Raw genomic sequence first — 20,357 nt, forward strand, 5'->3', positions numbered from 1 at the left:
TCAACCCAAGAATATCTGTTAGTGAACGAAATGCAAGCACAAAAATCGCATTAAATTGTTTTTATGATTTTTGTAATTTACCTTAAATAACTATAATAATGTAATGTAAATTTTTTTAGAATATAAGTTTGTATTAAATTTTTAATTATTTTTAACTTTAATAAAAAAAAATCAATTATAAGCATTATTAAAAGCCTCTTATAAAGAAATTATAAATTCTTGTTAATGAGCAAAAAAAAAGGTCTTCCTAGTTTACGTAGAATTGAGATGGTCCGCGACCTATTAAATATTGTCGAAGTGGTCCGTGGTGGTAAAAAGGTTGGGAAACACTGCTCTAGGATCATTTAACGAGGCCCTCACAACCTCTTTCTTTTCTATCGCTCATAACAAATGCAAAGCTCTCATTTTTACTAGACGCTGATTTAATCACTGCCCAGACATAATAATTAACAACATTATAATTCCATTCGTCACTAATTACACCTACTTAGGCTTAAATCTAGATTTCAAGCTCAGATGGTCGCCACACCTTAATGACCTTACCAAATTTAGCGCACACTGGTCTAACTTTCTTAGATCTGTGGCAAACGCTTGGTGGGAATCTCATCCTACTTCTTTATTAATCATTTATACATCGGTAATTCGATCTAAACTAGATTACGGTAGCTTTTTTTTTTGGCTCATCTGCCCAATCTCATTGTTCCAAACTCAATAAATTACAAATTTCATTTATCAGATCCATCCTTGGTGCCCTTAAATTAACTGCATCTCCCGTTCTTGAAGTCGAAGCAGTCTGTCAACCTCTAAATATTAGGTCTAAATGGCTAGCTGGCAAGTTTCTCCTCAAAAACTTGTCAAAACATTATCCCAATATGTATAATACTTTCATAGATATATTTTTTGTTTGACGCTATGTAAGCATATCCGTTCCAGTCCTCGTCTCCGTCGCACATTTCTTAATGCCATTTCGTAATTACATTCTCAACTCTAATAGTTTTCTCCTCTATAAAACCAACTTTTCTTCTCTACTGCTTTCCCCTAAAATTTATCACAACAAAAATTTCCTTAGTCATTCAATAGACTTTCTCAAAACCTCTTCCCCTATCTTTGTTAATGGTATTTTCCAAGACTACTCGTATATTCAGAAAACGTTTCCACTCTTCATATTAATATACACTGACGGTTCGGTTTCACCGACATCTGCTGGTTATTCTTTCTTTATTCCAGATTTACTCATCTCTTTCACAAACAATCTTCTACCAACACAGCATCATTCTATACAGCAGAATGCTTTGCTATTATCGAATCACTCAAACTCATCTACAATCCAACAAAATCCTAATTGCTACTGATTCTCTCTCTTGCCTACAATCTCTCTCGTCTAATGTATTCAAATCACTACCTAACTCTCTAATCCTTCAAATTAGAATTTATTTATCCTCTTTTAATGAAATGGGATTTGAAATCCAATTTCTTTGGATTCCAGGGCACACAGGTATTATTGATAATGAAACTGCTGATTCTTTAGTTAAAAATACATCGTTAATCCAACTTCCACCCTTCAATCTCTATTCCCTGGTCTGACTTTTGTCCTAAACTCTAAACTTATGTCTACCGTCTTTGGTTCGACTTTTAAAATAGTCTTCCACAACATTTTGTCACTTAGTATAGATTTCTAAATCCCACTATTCCTTCCAAGCCATGGTTTCATAATTTAAAATTATCCCGCAAAATAATTATTTCATTTTCCCATCTTCACTTCGGTCACACTCTTCTCCCTTCAAATGCCTTTAAATTATCGCTTAACGACTCACCTCTCTGTATTTTTGCTCACGCTCCAATTATTTGCAATATTAATCATATCCGCTTCCACTGTCCTACCTTGTCAGCGGAGCGCTTACTTCTTTTTTCAGTGCTTCACTCCCTTAACATTCCCCTCGATTATCACCACATACTTTCTTCTAAATCTCCCCTGACCATCATTTCAACAATATCTTTTATTTTAAATTCCGGGCTATTTATATAAACCCGAGTTATATTTAATTGTCGAGACTAATTGTTAACGCAAAGTTTCAATATAAAAAAAATAAAAAAAAAAATAGTAGATTGATTTCCAAATCCTGTGAAGAAAATGAACTAAACATTAAATCACTTTTACTTCGCTCAGAATTACGTTGGCTTTCTAGAGGAAAATGCCTGTTCAAAATATTTCAACTTCGTCATGAAGTCTTAAAATTTTTTAACAACAAAAATTCCGATTTGAAAAAATATTTTTGTGACAGTAAAAGGTTAATAAGGTTGGCATATTTAGTAGATATTTTTACCATGCTTAATAATTTAAATTTGTTAATGCAAGGTAAACATTTTGACATTTTTGGCCAATCAAAAAAAATTGCTTCGTTCAAAAAAAAAAAAAAAAATTATTATTTACAAATACAAAGTAGAAAAGGGAAATATTGATATGTTTTTTGTACTTAGTGAGTTTCTAGAAGACGACTCATTGAATGTCATTGATAACAAAACAATTATTTCATTGCATTTAAATCAAATACAAATTGTATTAAGTAGTTATTTTCCAAAAGATATTCGTGACGATTTCCAATGGATTGAAAATCCTTTCACTATTTCTATTGAAGAGTTGAATTTCAATACGCTTCTTAAAATAGATTATCAAACTTTCTTGTTATAAATTGTATGAAAATAAATTAAATAATGAAGCTTTTATACATTTTTGGTGTACAGTATATAATGAATATCCAGAACTTTCAACTAATGCGATAAAAAAAAACTATTACTTTTCTCTATCACTTATTTATGCGAAAAAGGAGTTGGCCAATATTCAGGGCCGGCACTACTTTTTGCAAGGCTCTAAGCAAAACTTATTTTACCAATAACGATAGTCACCTGTAGACCTGTAGGCCGTAATTAAATACGATAATATGTAATCAGACTCGGTGACAGCTGCATGCCATATCGGGTAATAACTAAATTTAAAAAATATATAAATTTATTTATTTCTTAAATTCATTTTAGAAATGCAATAAGATAAATTTTCTAGGTATCCCGGTTTTCATACCGTGCGGCGTGCCATACGGGTCGTCGTTGGTACATTCTTGATATATATTATATACTATATAATATTATATAATAAAATATTGTTTTGTTATATGCCAATGGATTTCTCAAGAAATTGCACTTGCCAGCTGATCCACGCGTTTCGTGTTTTATTTTATGAGATTTCCATACAAAATATTTTTAAATTTAAATTTTAAGCGCGAGGCCCTTGATGGCGAGAGGCACTAGACAAATGCCCCGTTTTGCCTCCCCTTAACGCTGGCCCTGCCAATATTAAAAAAAACAAAGAAATAGATTAGATATCACACATGACATGCGCATCAGTTTATCTGAAATTTTATCCTAGTGGGAAATATGCAAAATATGCAGAATCACCAGTCACTAAAATCAGCAATAAATTATGCAATTTTCATATTATAGGTACTAATTTTTTGTGTTTTTTAATAATTTTTTCATAATTTATTTTATTATTCAGTATTGTATATTATAAAAATTCAACAATAAAATTCATTATAATAAAAATATTATTTATGTCATACTTGATTTTTTTTAACAGGGGGTCGCGTACCCAATAAAGATTAAATTTATGGGTCGCCATTAAAAAAGTTTGGGAAACACTGCTGTAGACTGTCTATTACGGTGTAGAAAAGAATATTCTATACGTCGTGTGGTCTAGTCATTTTCCCCATAAAACCTAAGTCGTTTGCAACGTTCTGTAATATACATTAGATACAGTGACGCTGCTAGTTTTCGAGGCCCTGGGAAAAATAAATGTTGGGTCTTATAATTTATATTAATAAAATATTTTATGTTCAGTTAAATTAGAACTGCGGGGCATTAATTATAATTTAAAGCGTGGGGCCCTGGGCAACTGCCCCTATTGCCCACTTCCTCGCGCCATCCCTGATTAGATATGTTCACAGAAAAAGATAACGTTTAAATGAACGTCCGTTCATGAATAAGAAATTAGAATAAATTATTTAAAACCTAAGAAGACTTAAGTTTCTTATATATGTAGCTAGTTCCGGCCCTAGGGGGGGGGGCAAGCGGTGCAACTGCACCGGGCCCCGCGCTTATATGGGGCCACAGGAGTATATTTATGGAGGGACTAAGGGGTCATCAGCCCCCCTCCCCGAAATCCAGGAATTGTTTATTAAGTCTGCTTATTATGTCCTGTCAGATGTAAATCGTAAAAGTTCAATATAATTTTATGAAGAATTATTAGTAACAACGAACAAGTTATAATATAAAGGGTCTGACGATTATGATCGTAGCGATTATACCATTGAGATCGATACATTGTGCTTAATTTTGACGTACGGTACTGCTGCATTATCGTAATTTCGATTTCTTTTACCTAGAATTGATTCACTGATATACACGTGTTGTGGCGTCTCAATCACCGTACAATTTTTACACGAACCCCTATGAGCTAAAAAATTTCCGAGAAGTGACAGCGACGACCGATAACACTATCACGGTGATCGGTTTACGTCGTATAGTTGTTACTTATTTTCGCTATTATAGGTAAATTTTGTATAATCATTTTCTAACTTTTGTTTTTAATAGGCTGAATTGGGGAATTTCAGTTGGAGAAAATACCACAGCCTCCCTCAAAAAAAAAAAAATATCTAAATACACCATTGGGGCCCCACAATTTATATATTACGATTATTACTTTATTTGTAAATAAAAATAATATAGTTCCAGTACGCAAATCGCCACCCGCGTGGTCGTGTGGTCTTCTCAGTAATCAGGTTGTTATCGATGAAAATTAATATGTTACCAATTACGCATAGCTTTGAAGTATTATACGCGGATGCACTTGTAAAATTGTTTATCGTCGACGACAGTTCGAAATACAGTTATAGTATATATTTAGTTATATAATAATACGAAAAAACATAGATTTATATAAACAATAAATTAATATATTTGTATGGGGCCCTGCAAAATTTTGCACCGGGCCCCGAAAACCGTGCACTGGTTGTACAGATTACACCACCGACATTACAACGGCCAGCTATCACCAGGACCAATACATAAATACATCGGCTGTAGAGCGTCGTTTTTCGAATCATCATTGTTTATAATTGCAGCCGATACGTTGCGCATTTTTTGTACAATTTCTATTTTTTGCGTGTGCCATTCAAATTTGTATTGAAGAAAAATTAGTTTCACCCCCTTCCCCATGACCACAAATCAAATACGCCCTTGCGCAAGTTGAGCACTGTTTATACTAATTTAGTTTATAAGTGGTACTAATGAAATTAAATACTTCTATACTGTCTCACAATATAAGTAGGTACTAGATACCTGTATGGGCCAGGCCTTAAAATTTAAATCCCGGTCGAACCGGGCTTTTTTAAACAAAACATAAACCCCGGGTCGGGCTTTTAAATGTTTACATTTTTAAATTAAATTACATTTTAGTGATTAAACATTTATTAGGGCCGAACCAGATTATGAAAAATATCTTTGAGGCTTTAGGCCTGTTTCACAGCCGAACGTTCATAACTGGCGTTTTTCAACTTATTTAGTTTAAGTGCATACGCGGCAATAGCAAAAATCCATACGTTCCCTCGATAGTTCAACGAGTTTAAACTTAAATTATGTACTCTTAATTCGAAAACGTCCTGGACGATACGCGCGGCTGTGAAACGGGTTTTCTACGTCAGCATAATATCCGAACTGGGCCAGGTCTAACATTTTTAGTCCGTGCAGACTAAAATATAGTGTGGATAATTATATCGGTCGTCCGACCAAGATAAGATTATATAAGTATGTAGTATATTTATGATGATTCGAAAAATAACGTTCATATACATACATAATAATAAATACAATTTAAAATAATTATCATCAATATTATAAAAATTTGAAAATTTAAGTTTAAAAATTAATAAAATTAACAAGATTCTTGAAAATCTATACACATGCAATTATATGCATGATGTTCAAAATATGTAAATGCAAATGCAAAAAAATGGTTCTATTTAATCGAAAATAGGCCATACCATGTACAAACTAATTAATTTGGACTTAAGAAAAAAACATGAAAATACATATAAATCCTAGCCCTAGTTATCACTTATCACTTTACTAGTGTAAAAACTAAAAATTAAAGAGAATCTCCCCACATTCCATTATATTTCATTAACATAAAAGTATTTATTCAAGAATATTGAATTATAACACTGTGGGTCCATTGTTCATGAAAACTATATAGGTACTTAAACGATTTTGTAACATTCTTTTTTTTACATTTTTTATGTTTTTTTCTTATTCTGTGTATGAACCTATATTTTAAATTTTCCATTTTTTAGTGGTTGATTGTTAGTTCATATTATTCAATGATGTTACAAAATTAGCTAAGTGCAATTTTTTCAACAAAAGTTTAAAAAAAAATTAGCATATGCAGATTAGATAAAACTTGAAGAAACTAACAATATTGTTGCGCTTATGCACTTACAATATTGTTATAATTCACTAAACAATTTGAAAGCTGAGATAATTTACTGTTTGGGAAAAATTGAATAGGATTTCATTGATGATATTAAACATTGATATTATTTAATATTAAAGTATTGATATAAATTAATTCATTAATTTATGATTGAAGATTTAATTTGTGTTCTTAGTAACCATAATTTATAAGTTAACATTTAGTATAGTTTATTGCTTATAAGTAAACTTCTATGTATGTAGTCTTAACTTGTAATAATAATGGTGTAATTGATTATGATTATAATATAAATAGTAAGAGCTAAATTATTATCAAGTAGCCTAATTATAACTTTAAAAATTAATTAAGTTCTAATCTAAATATATAATTTTTTGAGTTAAATTATACTCGAATTTGATTTATTTTTCAAAAACAAAATAAATTTTTTTTTCCTTTGACCTTCAGAAATACCTCTTACCTATAAGTCAGATAAGACATAATATCGGTACTCATATAAATACCAAAATACCTACATTAGAAATGATAATCCAATAAATGATAATATACATAAAAACTATATCATTATTATAATAAAAAAAAAAAATACTTATATTTGACATTCTATAATAGTATAATATAATGTAATTAAGTATACTGTATAATTTCAATACAAATGATAAAAAGCAATAAATAAATCAGTACTTAACTATCTAGTGAACTGTCAAGTGTTTTAGTGATAATTATAAAAATATTATTAACTTCAATTTGGGAAAGTCTTATTAAAAATAATTGAAATTATCAGCATATTAAAAACATGTTGATATTACAAAAATATTAAATTTTTTAATTAATTAATTATTTCTGATAACAACTGAGTAGTTTTAATATTGTGACTACAGTTTGTCAATAGTATAAATACTTGATGATTAGATTGTAATTACTATTATAATAATTGTAATTTCACAATGAAACTATTAGGTACCATTGTCCGTCTGACCCACCCGGGTACCTGGTAATCACTGGGGACTCTTTAGATTTATTCTTAAAATAGAGGCCCAACCAGGGATGGAACAGTAGTTAGAGACATGGGCGCCCTGAAGGAGTGGCAAGACAGGGCATTAGGGCATTTTTCCCCTTGGAAAAAATTAATTGAACAGTTAATAACAAGGTTTGCAATTGAACAACTGCAAAGACTTCAGTTTTTATTTAATAACAACTAGAGTGTGTATAATTCTGGCATATTTTATTGTTTGCTAAGAATATATTTTTTAATATACTTTTTGGTGTTTGATTTAATTATGCCCTCCCCCCATTGATAAATTTCCTGTGGATGCCCATGGTTAGAGTACTGTGGGTCAGGCTCTTTCAAGAGACCACTTATTAGAGCTGAAAATAGATTATTAATGTATTGTAATCATATTATGATAAATTGTAATCACATATTTGTTTTTTAAGTTTATTTATAATTATCATTGTAAATATTTATCTTATTTTATAAAATCTTATATGGGGTCTGGCATAGAGATGTTTTATTCTACTATACAATTAAACCAGTAACATCATACTAAAATTTAAGATAGCAGCTATCATCAAAAATCAAAATTATAGATTTAGTTAATACTAAAAAGTAAATTATCTTGTGCCAGTAACCACTAGCCACTACTTTATATTTTATGATTGTGGTTCAAATGTTCATACAAGTTCAACAAGTCAACTCAAGCTATATAATTTGAATATCATAGCTGAATTGAATTTCTTAGGTTTAAAGCAGCTTTGCAATTGATGCCCCTCAAAAATATCACTATTAAAGCAAATTGGGATAAAGGTCTTAGGGTTATTGATGATGAAATGGCACAATAGTGTTATTTAAACATAAAATATTTATAGTCTTATCTTATAAAGATGGGGAAAATATATTCTTTACTCTTTGGGAAAATCACATTGTTTTGATACCTTTAACAGAAATAAAATTGTATTATGTTCAATAATTCCAAGATGCCATATACTAACTGACAAAAAATAATGGCAAATAAGTCATAGCTCACAGAACAATAATCAATACTTGAGATTCACACTAGAACGTTATTTGGGCCATTTACTAGACTTATTTAAACTGTGACTCAGTTAGAGAGACACAAATCTTGTTCTTTTACTACTTATATTGCAGTTTTATAATAATAATTATAATAAATTCAATAAATTAATTGATTTTATAAGCTTTACCAAAATTTAATAATAAGAGTAGGAAACATTATGAATTATTTTCAAGGCTAATTTTAAGAAATTTAGTCATAATATTTTTAATATAATTAAATAGCATTTATATACATAAACAAATTGAATGATTAAAATACATTAATAAAACAATTAAGAATTTCTTTAAAATACATAATTCACACTGTTATTTACAATAATAATTTCTAAATGTAGTTATCATATATATATATATATATATATATATATATATGATAAAGATAAATATTAATTATATTTTTAAATTGAATAATTGAATACAAATAATTATTTTATTTCAACTAATATTGTATATATAAAATCATAATACTTAAAATACAAAAAGGTAATATAGAATAATCCACTAGGAATTTAAAGTTAATTTTACTATTATTAAATGTAAACTAAGAGATCAGTTAATATTTGGAAACTTGAGTAACATAGACATTTATAGCCATGGGTACCATGCAGGATCCATACGACACAAATTGTCAACTGATGAAGCTGCACTTACTATTGTGCTTACTTTATTATCAGTACCATCAAAATTTGCCAAACTATTTAGTCTATGCATTATAGAATTAACTGCTTTAGTAACCATACTGATGATAATATCACCAGATATTTCATCTCTATCATTCGAAAGTTCATCTTCTAATTTCTGTAAAATATTTTAAAATTGTTATACACATAAATAAAAATACATAAAAAATTATATTGTCTTACTTTTTTGTAAGATGTGATCATTTCATCTCTTAGTATTGCTCTAAGAATAGCTTGAACTTTATTATTGGGTTGATTAAAACATCGAGCTGTAGCCATTATACTAGCAGTAAGAGGACCAGTTTTACCAATATCAGTCATTAATTCAACAAAATTGGGTGTAAGTCTAAAAGGAACTGGACGATTGGAAACTAATTCACCTGAAATGGATATTAAATTAATTTTATTAAACAGAATATCTTCTTCTTCTCCCTCGCTTTTCTCCCAACTATTTGCAATCAGCTTTCTTTGTCTCATTTTCTACATCCCCTACGCATGTACCAACAGCCCATATATCATTCTCAATCATATTCAACCATCTCTTTTTTGGTCTTCCTCTCTTCTTCCTTTCCCTTCGATGTTCATTTTTATAACTACTCTTACTGCTTTTGTTTCCTTTCTCCTCATCACATGTCCAAACTATCTTGGTTTCTTTTCTCTTATCTAGTGCAATATCAACGTTACACCAATACTACTTTTCACATATCTGTTCCTTCTATTGTAACATTATATTTTCACTTGTCACTGCACTCACCCATTTATTTATGCATTCTCATTTCCGCGCAACACTCATACTCTGTTCTATTTTCCTATCAACTGCCTAACACTCTGAACCATATAGCATAGTTGGTCTCACTACAATTTATCTTTCAGTCTTATTGGAATTCTCTTATTATATAAAAAACGCCTGATGTTTCTCTCAATTTCATCCAATCTTAATCCTATGTTTTATATTCATGCCAAAGGAAAATATAAATAAACAGAATATAATAAGTCAAAATTACCTTTTTTATCATCAACATCAAATTTAAAATATGAAGCATTCAGTAAACCAGAATCTTGATGTATATACATCATATCTGGATTAAGTCGAGTAAGATGTAACACATATTCAGCCAAACACGATAAGGATAATTGAAGAGTTAGCTAAATATATTTTTATAAAATCATAATATAAATATACAGAAAAATAACTAAAAATTAAAATACATAAAACATAATTATTTTTAAGATATATATTGTTCTCACCATTTTTCTAAATGTCCAATAATCTGTAGGTGAAGCATATGTAAGAGTTGCCCAATTTTTTAATGTATCACTAGGACAATAATTTTTTTGTATTTCTAAAAATACATCCAAAAGCATTTGAATATTTGCTTGAGTTCCTTGATTCTAAAAAAATAAATAAGTCGTTTTATAATTATTATTTTGAATGAACTATTATCAATTACTTGAATATTAGCTAAACGTTGGTAGTAATGCTCTATACAATCATCATATGGTTGAGATATACTCATTGACTTGAAAATATCAAGCAATGATAAAGATGAAGGATTATCTTCTACGAGTCGTTGTTGAGGGGATACAGCAACAACTCTGGGTACTGTATAATATAAAAACCTACGGGAAGTTTCCTATAGAAATAAATAAAAATATACTTCTTTAATAAAATATATTTTTTACTTATTAAATAATTAATTAGTATACTTTTTGCTTTGTCAAGTAATGATTTAACATCCTTAATAGCTGTAGAACTCGTTCTTCACGTCTAGTATCACCTAAACCAGCATCATGCATTACCAAATAAGAATACAATTTACCATTATGACCACGCATAACTAATCTTCTGGCTGATGTGTTATGTTTTTCCACTATTTGAACTCTTGGCATAAAACGAGCAATTTTTACATAGTAATGTGAATGCTAAAACAATTATTATTTTATTAATTATTATATTATGATTATTTTTGTATTGAATAATAAATTTAAAATAAACTATTAAGAACATAGATCAGTTGTGCCTAGAATAAATTTTAGTAGAACTCAAATATATCAATAGCATTCAGTAATCTAATTGGGTGAGCTTTTATTATTACTTGAAATTACTTATTGTTATAGTGTAAACAAATAACACTAAATACAAGCATATGATATGGGATAGTAAAACAAAATCACTCTTGATATTTAGTCTCTTTAACATTATTATTTATTACTAAGGAACTGTGTATAAATATAATTTTTCACTAAATAATGAATTGGTTATCCTGCCCCCTGATCATATCAGGATATAAGATAATTTACATAATACAACAACCAAACTAATATTATATTATTATAACTTTAACTTTTCTTTAATGTTATAATAGAAAATATAAAATCATGTATTTTAATATTTTATTCCACAATAAACTATTTTAACAAATAAAGCAATCATTAATATTTCATTAAATCTGTAATAATGATACCATTTAATCTATATGAAACAATTTACTTAATAATTTGCATGCATTGTATCAACGAGGTACGGTTTTTTTTCTTTTTTGTATTAAACATAATTTAATTTATACTCTTAAATTAAAATATTGTACCTTCGGAAGTAAAAATTCTCCTGGAATTTCAATTTCAGCAGTTTGAAGACTGAAATTACTAAGGAATCTACATTTTTCTTCAATTAAAAAAGATCTGTAAAAGGAAAGTAATTAAAAATTCACAAATTGCATTTTTTTTTTTTTTTACAAATATTACTTTGGTAAAAGCCTAATTTTAGTTTCTAATATTTTTATCCATTTTTTCATTTTTGAAATCATATTATGCAATTTCATTGCTCCAGGTAGAGTAAAATCAAAATCAATAGAAAACTGTTGTTTCATTTTTTGAAAAACTGGATCTTGTATGGTTGTTTGAGCTCGTTTAGCTAAGCTCTCAGATCCTGAACCTGGAAATGATCCTTTAGTTGATATAGCGGCACTATTAGCAGCCATATTACTTGCTAACAATTCTGAAAATTAATTGTATATTGTATAAAATGGAGATACATATTATATTTCATGTATACATTTTTTTCAAATATCATTACCTATTCCAATTCCAAAGGTTGACACCAATTTTTTAATGAAATTCAATGTGTGAGGTGTTATTTGGGCATCTGCAACTGAACCTCGACTGTCAAAAGCAATGTTATAACATTTTGCTAACCCAAGACGAAGTTGTCTCAATACTTCTTCATACCAATTTTCTCTGAACCAAACCATCTAAAATGTATGCATACAATTTATGTTTTAGGAGGCTGAAGGGCAACTTTTATGTGTAATCATGTTTACTTTTACTTTTTTTAATAATAATATAAAATTTACTTATTTTATAAACGATATAGATTATAAATAAAAATAATTACAAACAAAAGTTTATTTATTAAAAGACTAATAAAATAATTTTTCTTTTAATGTAATATGAGGTATACAATATCAATATTAGTTCATTAAATAGTTTATAATCAATACTTTACCTGATCCACTATGCCTTCTAAAGTTAATACAATTGTTGGATGAACTTCACGTTGTTGATGCATTACTTTAGAAAAACGAACCATTGCTGGTGTTGCACGTAAAGAAGAATCAGTTAATCCTGTACTTTGTGTAGATGTAGAATCTGTAAATAACTCTATTAGTTTTCTACAATTAAATATTATTAATTATTACTTTGTGTAGTATCATTAGTTTGGGATTGCTTATTGGCTGCAGCTAATAATTCAGAATTTTTACAGCGCTCTCTGTATTCAATCTTATGAGTGAAATATAGTGTTCTGGTAGGAAAATACACGGCTTGTGGATATAATCTTCCAACCTAAGAGTTATATCAATTATAAATTATAATATGTTTATTTTTTTAATTTGAATATTCAATACTTGTATCAATAAATTTTGTAATAAAGAACCACCATCGCTTGCCAATGTAGTTAATAATTGCGGTACCCAAGGTAACCATAATGCAGGTGGAACTCCATTGAAATGAGTATCAACAGTACTCAGCAATGAATATTCTTTATCGTCATAAGTTAATAACCACAAAACTTTCGCTAAATATTTTCGGTATTTCGACTCGTTTTGTTGACGGCAAGCTTGAAGGAAACATATTATTGCAGCAACACCGGTTTGCATTGTCTGATTTGGATAACTTTTAGTAAAGTATTCTTCCATATATTCTCCCCAAAGAGCCCAAGCTTTCACCATAGAATCATGTAACTGAACAGCTGCTGAAAAAGCTTTGTGTGCTTCTTCAGATTTACCTTTATTGTTAATAAAATAAAATATAGGTTAAAACAATCATATTAATATTATATACTACATATTATACATAAATTAATAATATACCAATTTGTCCAAGTAGCATTCCCTTTAATGCATAAAACTCAGCAGTCATTTCACTTTGAAAAAATTTTAAATTTGTCCTTTCAATAGCTTCTAAGCACTAAAATAACAAACAATTAATAATACATTATTCATATTATGAGCTTACTTAGTATTAGAGTAATAGTTACATCTTGTATTTCATGTTTATTAGATGATATAGATGCCATTTGCATGTAACATTTTACTTGTTGCCTAATTTTATGAAAACAATCAACCACAGGTACATTAGGAATCGTATACAAACGAGATAATGTTTGAAGACAAACTCCAGTTAAATTGTGTTTACGACTAACTTTTCCAAAGTGAATTATAGCCTAAATTAAAATAAAATGATTTATCGGAACTTATAATAATTAATATGATATGATATGCGCATACTTGAGCAGAAGCATGAACACCTAATACAGCATTAGTAGATTGTTCAGGCCGTGAACAATATTCGATAACAAATTGATAATGATGTTGTCTCCATACGAATACATCACTCCAATGACTTAAGTCATCAGCTACAACTGGTAAACGATTTTTCCAGGTTTTTAAGATAGCTTTCATATTATGTAATGAGTTATTTGTATCTTTTTCTTGCAAACCTTGATGAATCTGAGCAGCCTCTGACAATTCCATTATCTAAAAAAATAAAAATAGGAGATATTTTTCTTAGTATTTTTGTATGATAATTATATAATATTCAAGGATCAACAGTTTATATTTAATATTCATAGTAAAATTGTTTTTAAATTGCTTTATTTAGTATCAATATTATATTTTGTAAGACTTGTGACAAAATTAGATTTTGAACAATAACAAAAAAAAAAATAGAATTTTCATGGAGACCACATATGTTCAGTTTTAACTGTCAATTATAATTGGTATCCTTTGTGTCCATACTAGTAATGGGTCGAACTGTTCGAATCTCGAACTGAACCGAACTATCAAGCATCTTTTACTGTTCGAAAATCGAACTTGAAAATATTTGTCGAACCAGATTTACTGTTCACGATAGTTTGAAAACCAAATATTTGTACAATTCTTCAAAAGTTATTTTTAAAATTTTTTTTATAAAAATTGATAATGATTATTTAGAAATAATTAGACTATTGGCGATAGAAAGTGATAATCTTTAAAGGGCACGTTATGCATTATTCATAATAATGTTATATTTCCAATCGCATGTTACACATGTCACACATTTCCCCACTGTGCGCCCCTTAAATTTATAATACTTTAAACGCCTTAGGGCACTAGTCCCATTTGGTCTTTTTGGGACGGCTATGGTTAAGAATGATCAGTGAAAAGTGACAGTTAAAGCTGATCGTGTATAACCAGCATTACTAAATCAACCATCTTTAGACATATAAACAGATCTATTCATCCTCTTTCATTCGGAAACGTATTATTTTTACGAGAGCAATGGTACGTCAATTTCAAGTTTAAATGACCAATACAGCAATATCATTCATTCATCTTTGTATCCCATCCGACGGTAGAGCTTCACTCAAGGTTTTGAAAAATGAATACAAGATTTTTCATACAATTTTCATGGTAGCAAAAAAAAAGTATTAGAAAATTTAATTTTAACGAATATTAAAATATACGATATTATTAGTTATTTGGGTGTTTTTCTATAAAATATATTAATCGTTGCGATTCAATACATTTTAAATTTAAATTAATAAATTTACTAAGTATTTATATATATTAGCATTTTGAATACATTTCATAGTTTCATTTTGAAAACAAGTGTAATTTTGAATATACATCTTAATTAATATTTTCTTTGATACTAGTATTATTTTATTTATTTTTAAAACTATTATCTCATTCGCAATTGTAACAATTTATTATTTACGCATTATAATTGTAATTTTATATTTTACAGTTTATATTTTGTTACGAAATCCGTCAAATCTATATTATGTGAATTATAGCTATTATATTATCCAAAATAGGCAGAAAATTGATTGATAAATAAAATATAAATACCTACCATAAGATGTGGATAATAATCAAGAATAGAAAGTCAACAATTATTTAAAAATAAAATACAAATTATCATTTCCGGACTAGATATTATATATTTTAAGTATTGGTATCAGCATTGGTTTTATAATATACTATTATAAGTATATTATAAAATCAATGGTATCAATGACGTATTTATATGCATGCACTATAAACACAATATATTTTGTTATTAATTATGAAGAAAAATGGTTTAAAATTTCAGAAATTATGTTTTAGTAATTTAATACAATTTTAGCATACCTACCTACCTAATTAATATATATTTTAATTATTTAGGGCGGCAATTTTTCACGGCCCAAGACGGGAAACATTTAAATACGCTCTTGATTGGTATGATATGGTACATGATGTAGATTATTTACATTGTGGTGATTGTTTAATGCAAAGATTCCCAACCAGGGTGCTGCGGCACCCTAGGGTACCGCGAACTTAAATTTAGGATGCCGCAAAAATATTTGAAATATATATTTATTTTTAAACGCCTTTATGAAAAATATAGCACTGTGAGTAATAAAACAGATTATATTCTATGTTTGTAGTATAAAACCTATTGTGTACAATTAATTTGATAAATACAATATAATTTAATTTTCATACTGATTCGATTGCTATAGATTTGATGTGAACTGTTTTAAAGTTGTTTACGGTGAAATACTTGTGACTTTATCTTATCTTTATTGTTTATTAATGCTAAATAAAACCGAAGTTACTAAATATAAATTTAAATATATGATATATTACTATTGCGTATTCAGTATAAACTATAGAGTATAGGGCATAGACTATAGGGTGCCTCCAAATTTTTAGAAAATAATAAAGGGTGCTGTGAGTCAAAAAAGGTTGGGAACCTCTAGTTTAATGTGAAACATAATTGTATAATTTAATATTTACACTTACAAGTCCGTAAATATAATTAGAGCCTTGAAAATTAATTATTACTGTTGTCTACTATCTATAATGTTCAGAGAACAATAATGGATTACAGATAGTGAATGTATAATCTAACATGGAATAATTTATATTTTATTATGTGACATGGTAAATATTTTAAACATTGATATAAAAATGGGAGGGGGGGGGGTTCAGCAAATTTATGTATATTTAATCTTATCACTATCATTTTGACTACTATTAGTATTGATCTTGGTATTTTTAAATCTGGTTGATATTAGTTTTTTTGACTCAGATAATAAAAAATAATAATAATAATAATAACAATTTAGGAACTAATATAGGAACATAAATATTAGAATATTTACTGTCCAATCAATTAGGTATACTAAAAATAGTTTTATTATAAAAACTTGCACAATATATTATGACATTGTGCTAATAAATGTATACAATGGGATACTAAGAACATGTATATTTCAGTGCATTTAAAAGAAATGAAAATGAACAAAACGTTTCATAAATTGTAAAATACTACCATGACGACTAGAATAAAAACGACTAAAAACCCCTTAGTCGAGCCAATATAAAATACATATTATTTTATATAATACAAATCTGTCATGAAATCATAGAAGCACCAGAACACAGTTTATATATAATGGACTAATGGGCGTAGCACTCGTGCATGAAAGAATGTTCGTACATGTTAGGCATACATGGCACGGTGATGTATAATAATCTGAAGTATATAGCATAAATAACATAATTGAGGTTATGTTTATAGATTATTTAAACGTATTTTTTCTTATCTTACATTTTTGTATAACTGATAAGTTTCAAGTGTTAGTGAAATTAAGTTGACAATAAATACTTTATTCCGCAATACTCAGTCAACCAGTTCGTTTAATAAGTAATTAATCTGACAGACGGTTTTTTCAAAAGCTAACAGTAACAAATTATGTTCAATAAATGACTATAAATAATAAATTAAAAGATAAAATGAAAATAATTTTAATATATATGAAAAGAAAAGTATTATTATATTGGATATTAAGATTTTGTTTAATCAGTATTATATTAGTAATTGGAATTATAGCATATATTATTTTATTTCCAACAATCATTGACATAAGCTCAAATGATATTCCAAATTATTTAGTCAAGACTAGTGCAGATGAATATACACTCCTAGGTAAAAGTTCATGTTCAATAGCTGAAATTAATGATGAAAAAAGACTAATAAATGTACAAAAAGTGGTGAGTAACAAACAATTAGATAATTTTAAGCAAAATATATCATTAGGAGGAGAATGGATGCCAACAAATTGTATTTCTCAACATCATACTGCAATCATAGTATGTTATCGTAATCGAACTGAGCAACTTCAAACCTTTTTATATCATATGCATTCATTTTTACAAAAACAAAATTTACACTACCAAATATATGTAATAGAACAAACATTTAATGCTGAATTTAATCGTGGAAAATTATTCAATGTTGGCTACCGAGAAGTTACAATGCGTTCTTTTGCAGGATGTTTTATTTTTCATGATGTTGATTTAATCCCAGAAAATATAAATAATATATATGGTTGTTCTAGTTGTCCAAGACATATGAGTACTAGTATAAATGTTTTCAATTATAAATTACCTTATTACACTATATTTGGTGGTGCTATTGCAATGACCATGCAACAATTTCATGACATCAATGGTTTTTCAAATATGTTTTATGGATGGGGAGGCGAAGATGATGATATGTTTAACAGAGTTTATCATAGTGGTTATAGAATTTGTCGATATCCACCATATATATCAAGGTATACAATGTTAACACATGATAAAGAGACACCAAATGAAAATAGAATGAAATATTTGAGAAATGGTCCAAAACGATTTAAAACTGATGGAGTTAATTCTGTTACTTATAACTTGATCAAATATGAGCAATTACCATTATATACAAGAATATTAGTTAATATTTAAACAAAATTAAGTAGTACTGAAATTTAAAAGATCAACCAAATGGAAGAAATCACTGAAGAGCCAAGACATCACCAAAAGTTAATGTAAGAGTTGTTACCATATTAGGCATACATTTTGATATTAAAAACATATTTTAAATTTAATTTACTACTTTGTTTATTTGCCTAATTCAAATAATTGTTCCTGTGTTAACTATACTCTAAGTTATTTTCTATTTATACAAAATCTTAATTATTTTATGAAGAACAATCTATTTTATGAATTGTATATATAAATCCTAAATTAATTGCAAATTAAGTGAGAATAGTGTCATTTTATAATCAGGGTGAGATTAAAATTATAAATACTGCTGGTATAATTAGGTATTTATATTTAAATTTGTAATTTGCATTGTAAATTATAATCAGAATTTAGCATTTATTATTTCCCAACTTTGTGTAAATATTTATATATATAATAAAAAATTTATTTAATTTTAAATTTGATTAGTATCATCTATCATCAAAATTGAGATGATTATTATTTAGAAAAAAAAAGGTTTTTCTTTAATTTCTCAATGAAAATTCTTATTGAGATATATATATTGAGTTATTTTGTTATAATTAATTTTCCATATCATACCTGTTGAGAAGCTTGAAGATATGGCAAATGTATATGTGAAACAATATGTGGTAATCTCCTCCATTCTCTAATTACGTGTATACTAGCCATTTCTACATTTCGAGTAACATATGGTAAATTTGGTTCATCAGGATGACAAATCGCTAAAAATCCTCTGTATAAATACATCTATTAAAAAAATACATGTTAATAATACTAATTATTGATACTTATACTTGTACATTAGGTTAAAGATTGTACAGTTGAATTTTTTTATACCTTCCATAAAAATTCTTTAGGACATGTATTATCAACACAACTTAATGCTTCACTCATAACATGCCAATCGGGTATACGCCAAGCACTATCTAGTATTAAAAATGGATTTAGATGGCCATTAAGTTTTGAGTATTCAAGTAAAATGTCCCACTGATTGAGTTCTTTTGAACATCTATGAAATAAAAAATGTACAGAAATTAATAGATTTTACAGTTCTGGAGATTATATATTCACCTTATCCATTGCGATTCCCATAAACGAGCTTCACTTAGAATCATGACTGATGCAGGTGAACTGGAAAATTCACTTTGATATTTTTCAATTAAAGCCTCATATGTAGATAATGCCTGTTCAAATAATCCTTGTTGTTCTAATGCAAGAGCAACTTTGGTCTCACGATATTGAGCATGTTTTTGCCATAAACCAGCCCACATATCTTCTTCTTTAAGTTGTTTATACATTTCTGCTAATGTATCAATCACATCCTAAAAATTGATATTTTTAGAAAACCCAAAATTAAAGAATTAAAATATATTTTAAAAACATACTCTCTGAGGAGATATTTCAGGTTCAAATTCATAACAATCTTGTTTAGACACTTCAAAATTATTATCGATCATCATTTTTTCTAATGACAAAGTAACACGATGCCATAAATTATGAGATTTACCAATATACAACATGACACTTGGCTTAAAATGGATTCTTGGTTGACATTGAAATAATGCTTCAAAGAATGTTGAAATAACACTCGGATGAACATCTCTCTGAACAACATGTATACCACTTACAATAAATTGGTTTATTTCAGGCAACAATATCTAAAAACAACATATTTATTATTGTAACAAAATCAATTAAATTAT

At 28.1% G+C, this 20,357-nt stretch overlaps 2 protein-coding genes across 2 annotated transcripts in view; one reads left to right on the forward strand and one right to left on the reverse strand.

Annotated features, from left to right (window-relative positions):
- Nucleotides 1–9,071: 9,071 nt before the first annotated feature.
- Nucleotides 9,072–20,357, reverse strand: part of LOC112693384 (transformation/transcription domain-associated protein) — a 35,781-nt gene continuing 24,495 nt past the window's right edge. Inside the window, exons 38-56 of the mRNA XM_025568427.1 lie at nt 20,040–20,312; nt 19,726–19,976; nt 19,492–19,663; nt 19,234–19,401; nt 14,083–14,331; nt 13,833–14,018; nt 13,666–13,762; nt 13,201–13,580; nt 12,994–13,138; nt 12,801–12,943; nt 12,372–12,546; nt 12,041–12,293; nt 11,884–11,977; nt 11,003–11,218; nt 10,747–10,929; nt 10,544–10,687; nt 10,300–10,441; nt 9,479–9,675; nt 9,072–9,413 (exon numbers count right to left, since the gene is read on the reverse strand). Coding sequence (XP_025424212.1) covers nt 9,201–9,413; nt 9,479–9,675; nt 10,300–10,441; nt 10,544–10,687; nt 10,747–10,929; nt 11,003–11,218; nt 11,884–11,977; nt 12,041–12,293; nt 12,372–12,546; nt 12,801–12,943; nt 12,994–13,138; nt 13,201–13,580; nt 13,666–13,762; nt 13,833–14,018; nt 14,083–14,331; nt 19,234–19,401; nt 19,492–19,663; nt 19,726–19,976; nt 20,040–20,312 — 3,681 coding nt within the window. The 3' untranslated portion in view covers nt 9,072–9,200. The remainder of the gene's footprint in view (nt 9,414–9,478; nt 9,676–10,299; nt 10,442–10,543; nt 10,688–10,746; nt 10,930–11,002; nt 11,219–11,883; nt 11,978–12,040; nt 12,294–12,371; nt 12,547–12,800; nt 12,944–12,993; nt 13,139–13,200; nt 13,581–13,665; nt 13,763–13,832; nt 14,019–14,082; nt 14,332–19,233; nt 19,402–19,491; nt 19,664–19,725; nt 19,977–20,039; nt 20,313–20,357) is intronic.
- Nucleotides 17,462–18,755, forward strand: LOC112693394 (beta-1,4-N-acetylgalactosaminyltransferase bre-4-like). The gene has a single exon (XM_025568439.1). It carries the CDS (start codon nt 17,593–17,595, stop codon nt 18,610–18,612), a length of 1,020 nt encoding a protein of 339 aa, XP_025424224.1. The 5' UTR covers nt 17,462–17,592; the 3' UTR covers nt 18,613–18,755.

This window comes from Sipha flava, unplaced genomic scaffold (genome assembly GCF_003268045.1).
Source record: "Sipha flava isolate LNK unplaced genomic scaffold, YSA_version1 117_pilon_pilon, whole genome shotgun sequence".
NCBI lineage: Eukaryota > Metazoa > Arthropoda > Insecta > Hemiptera > Aphididae > Sipha > Sipha flava.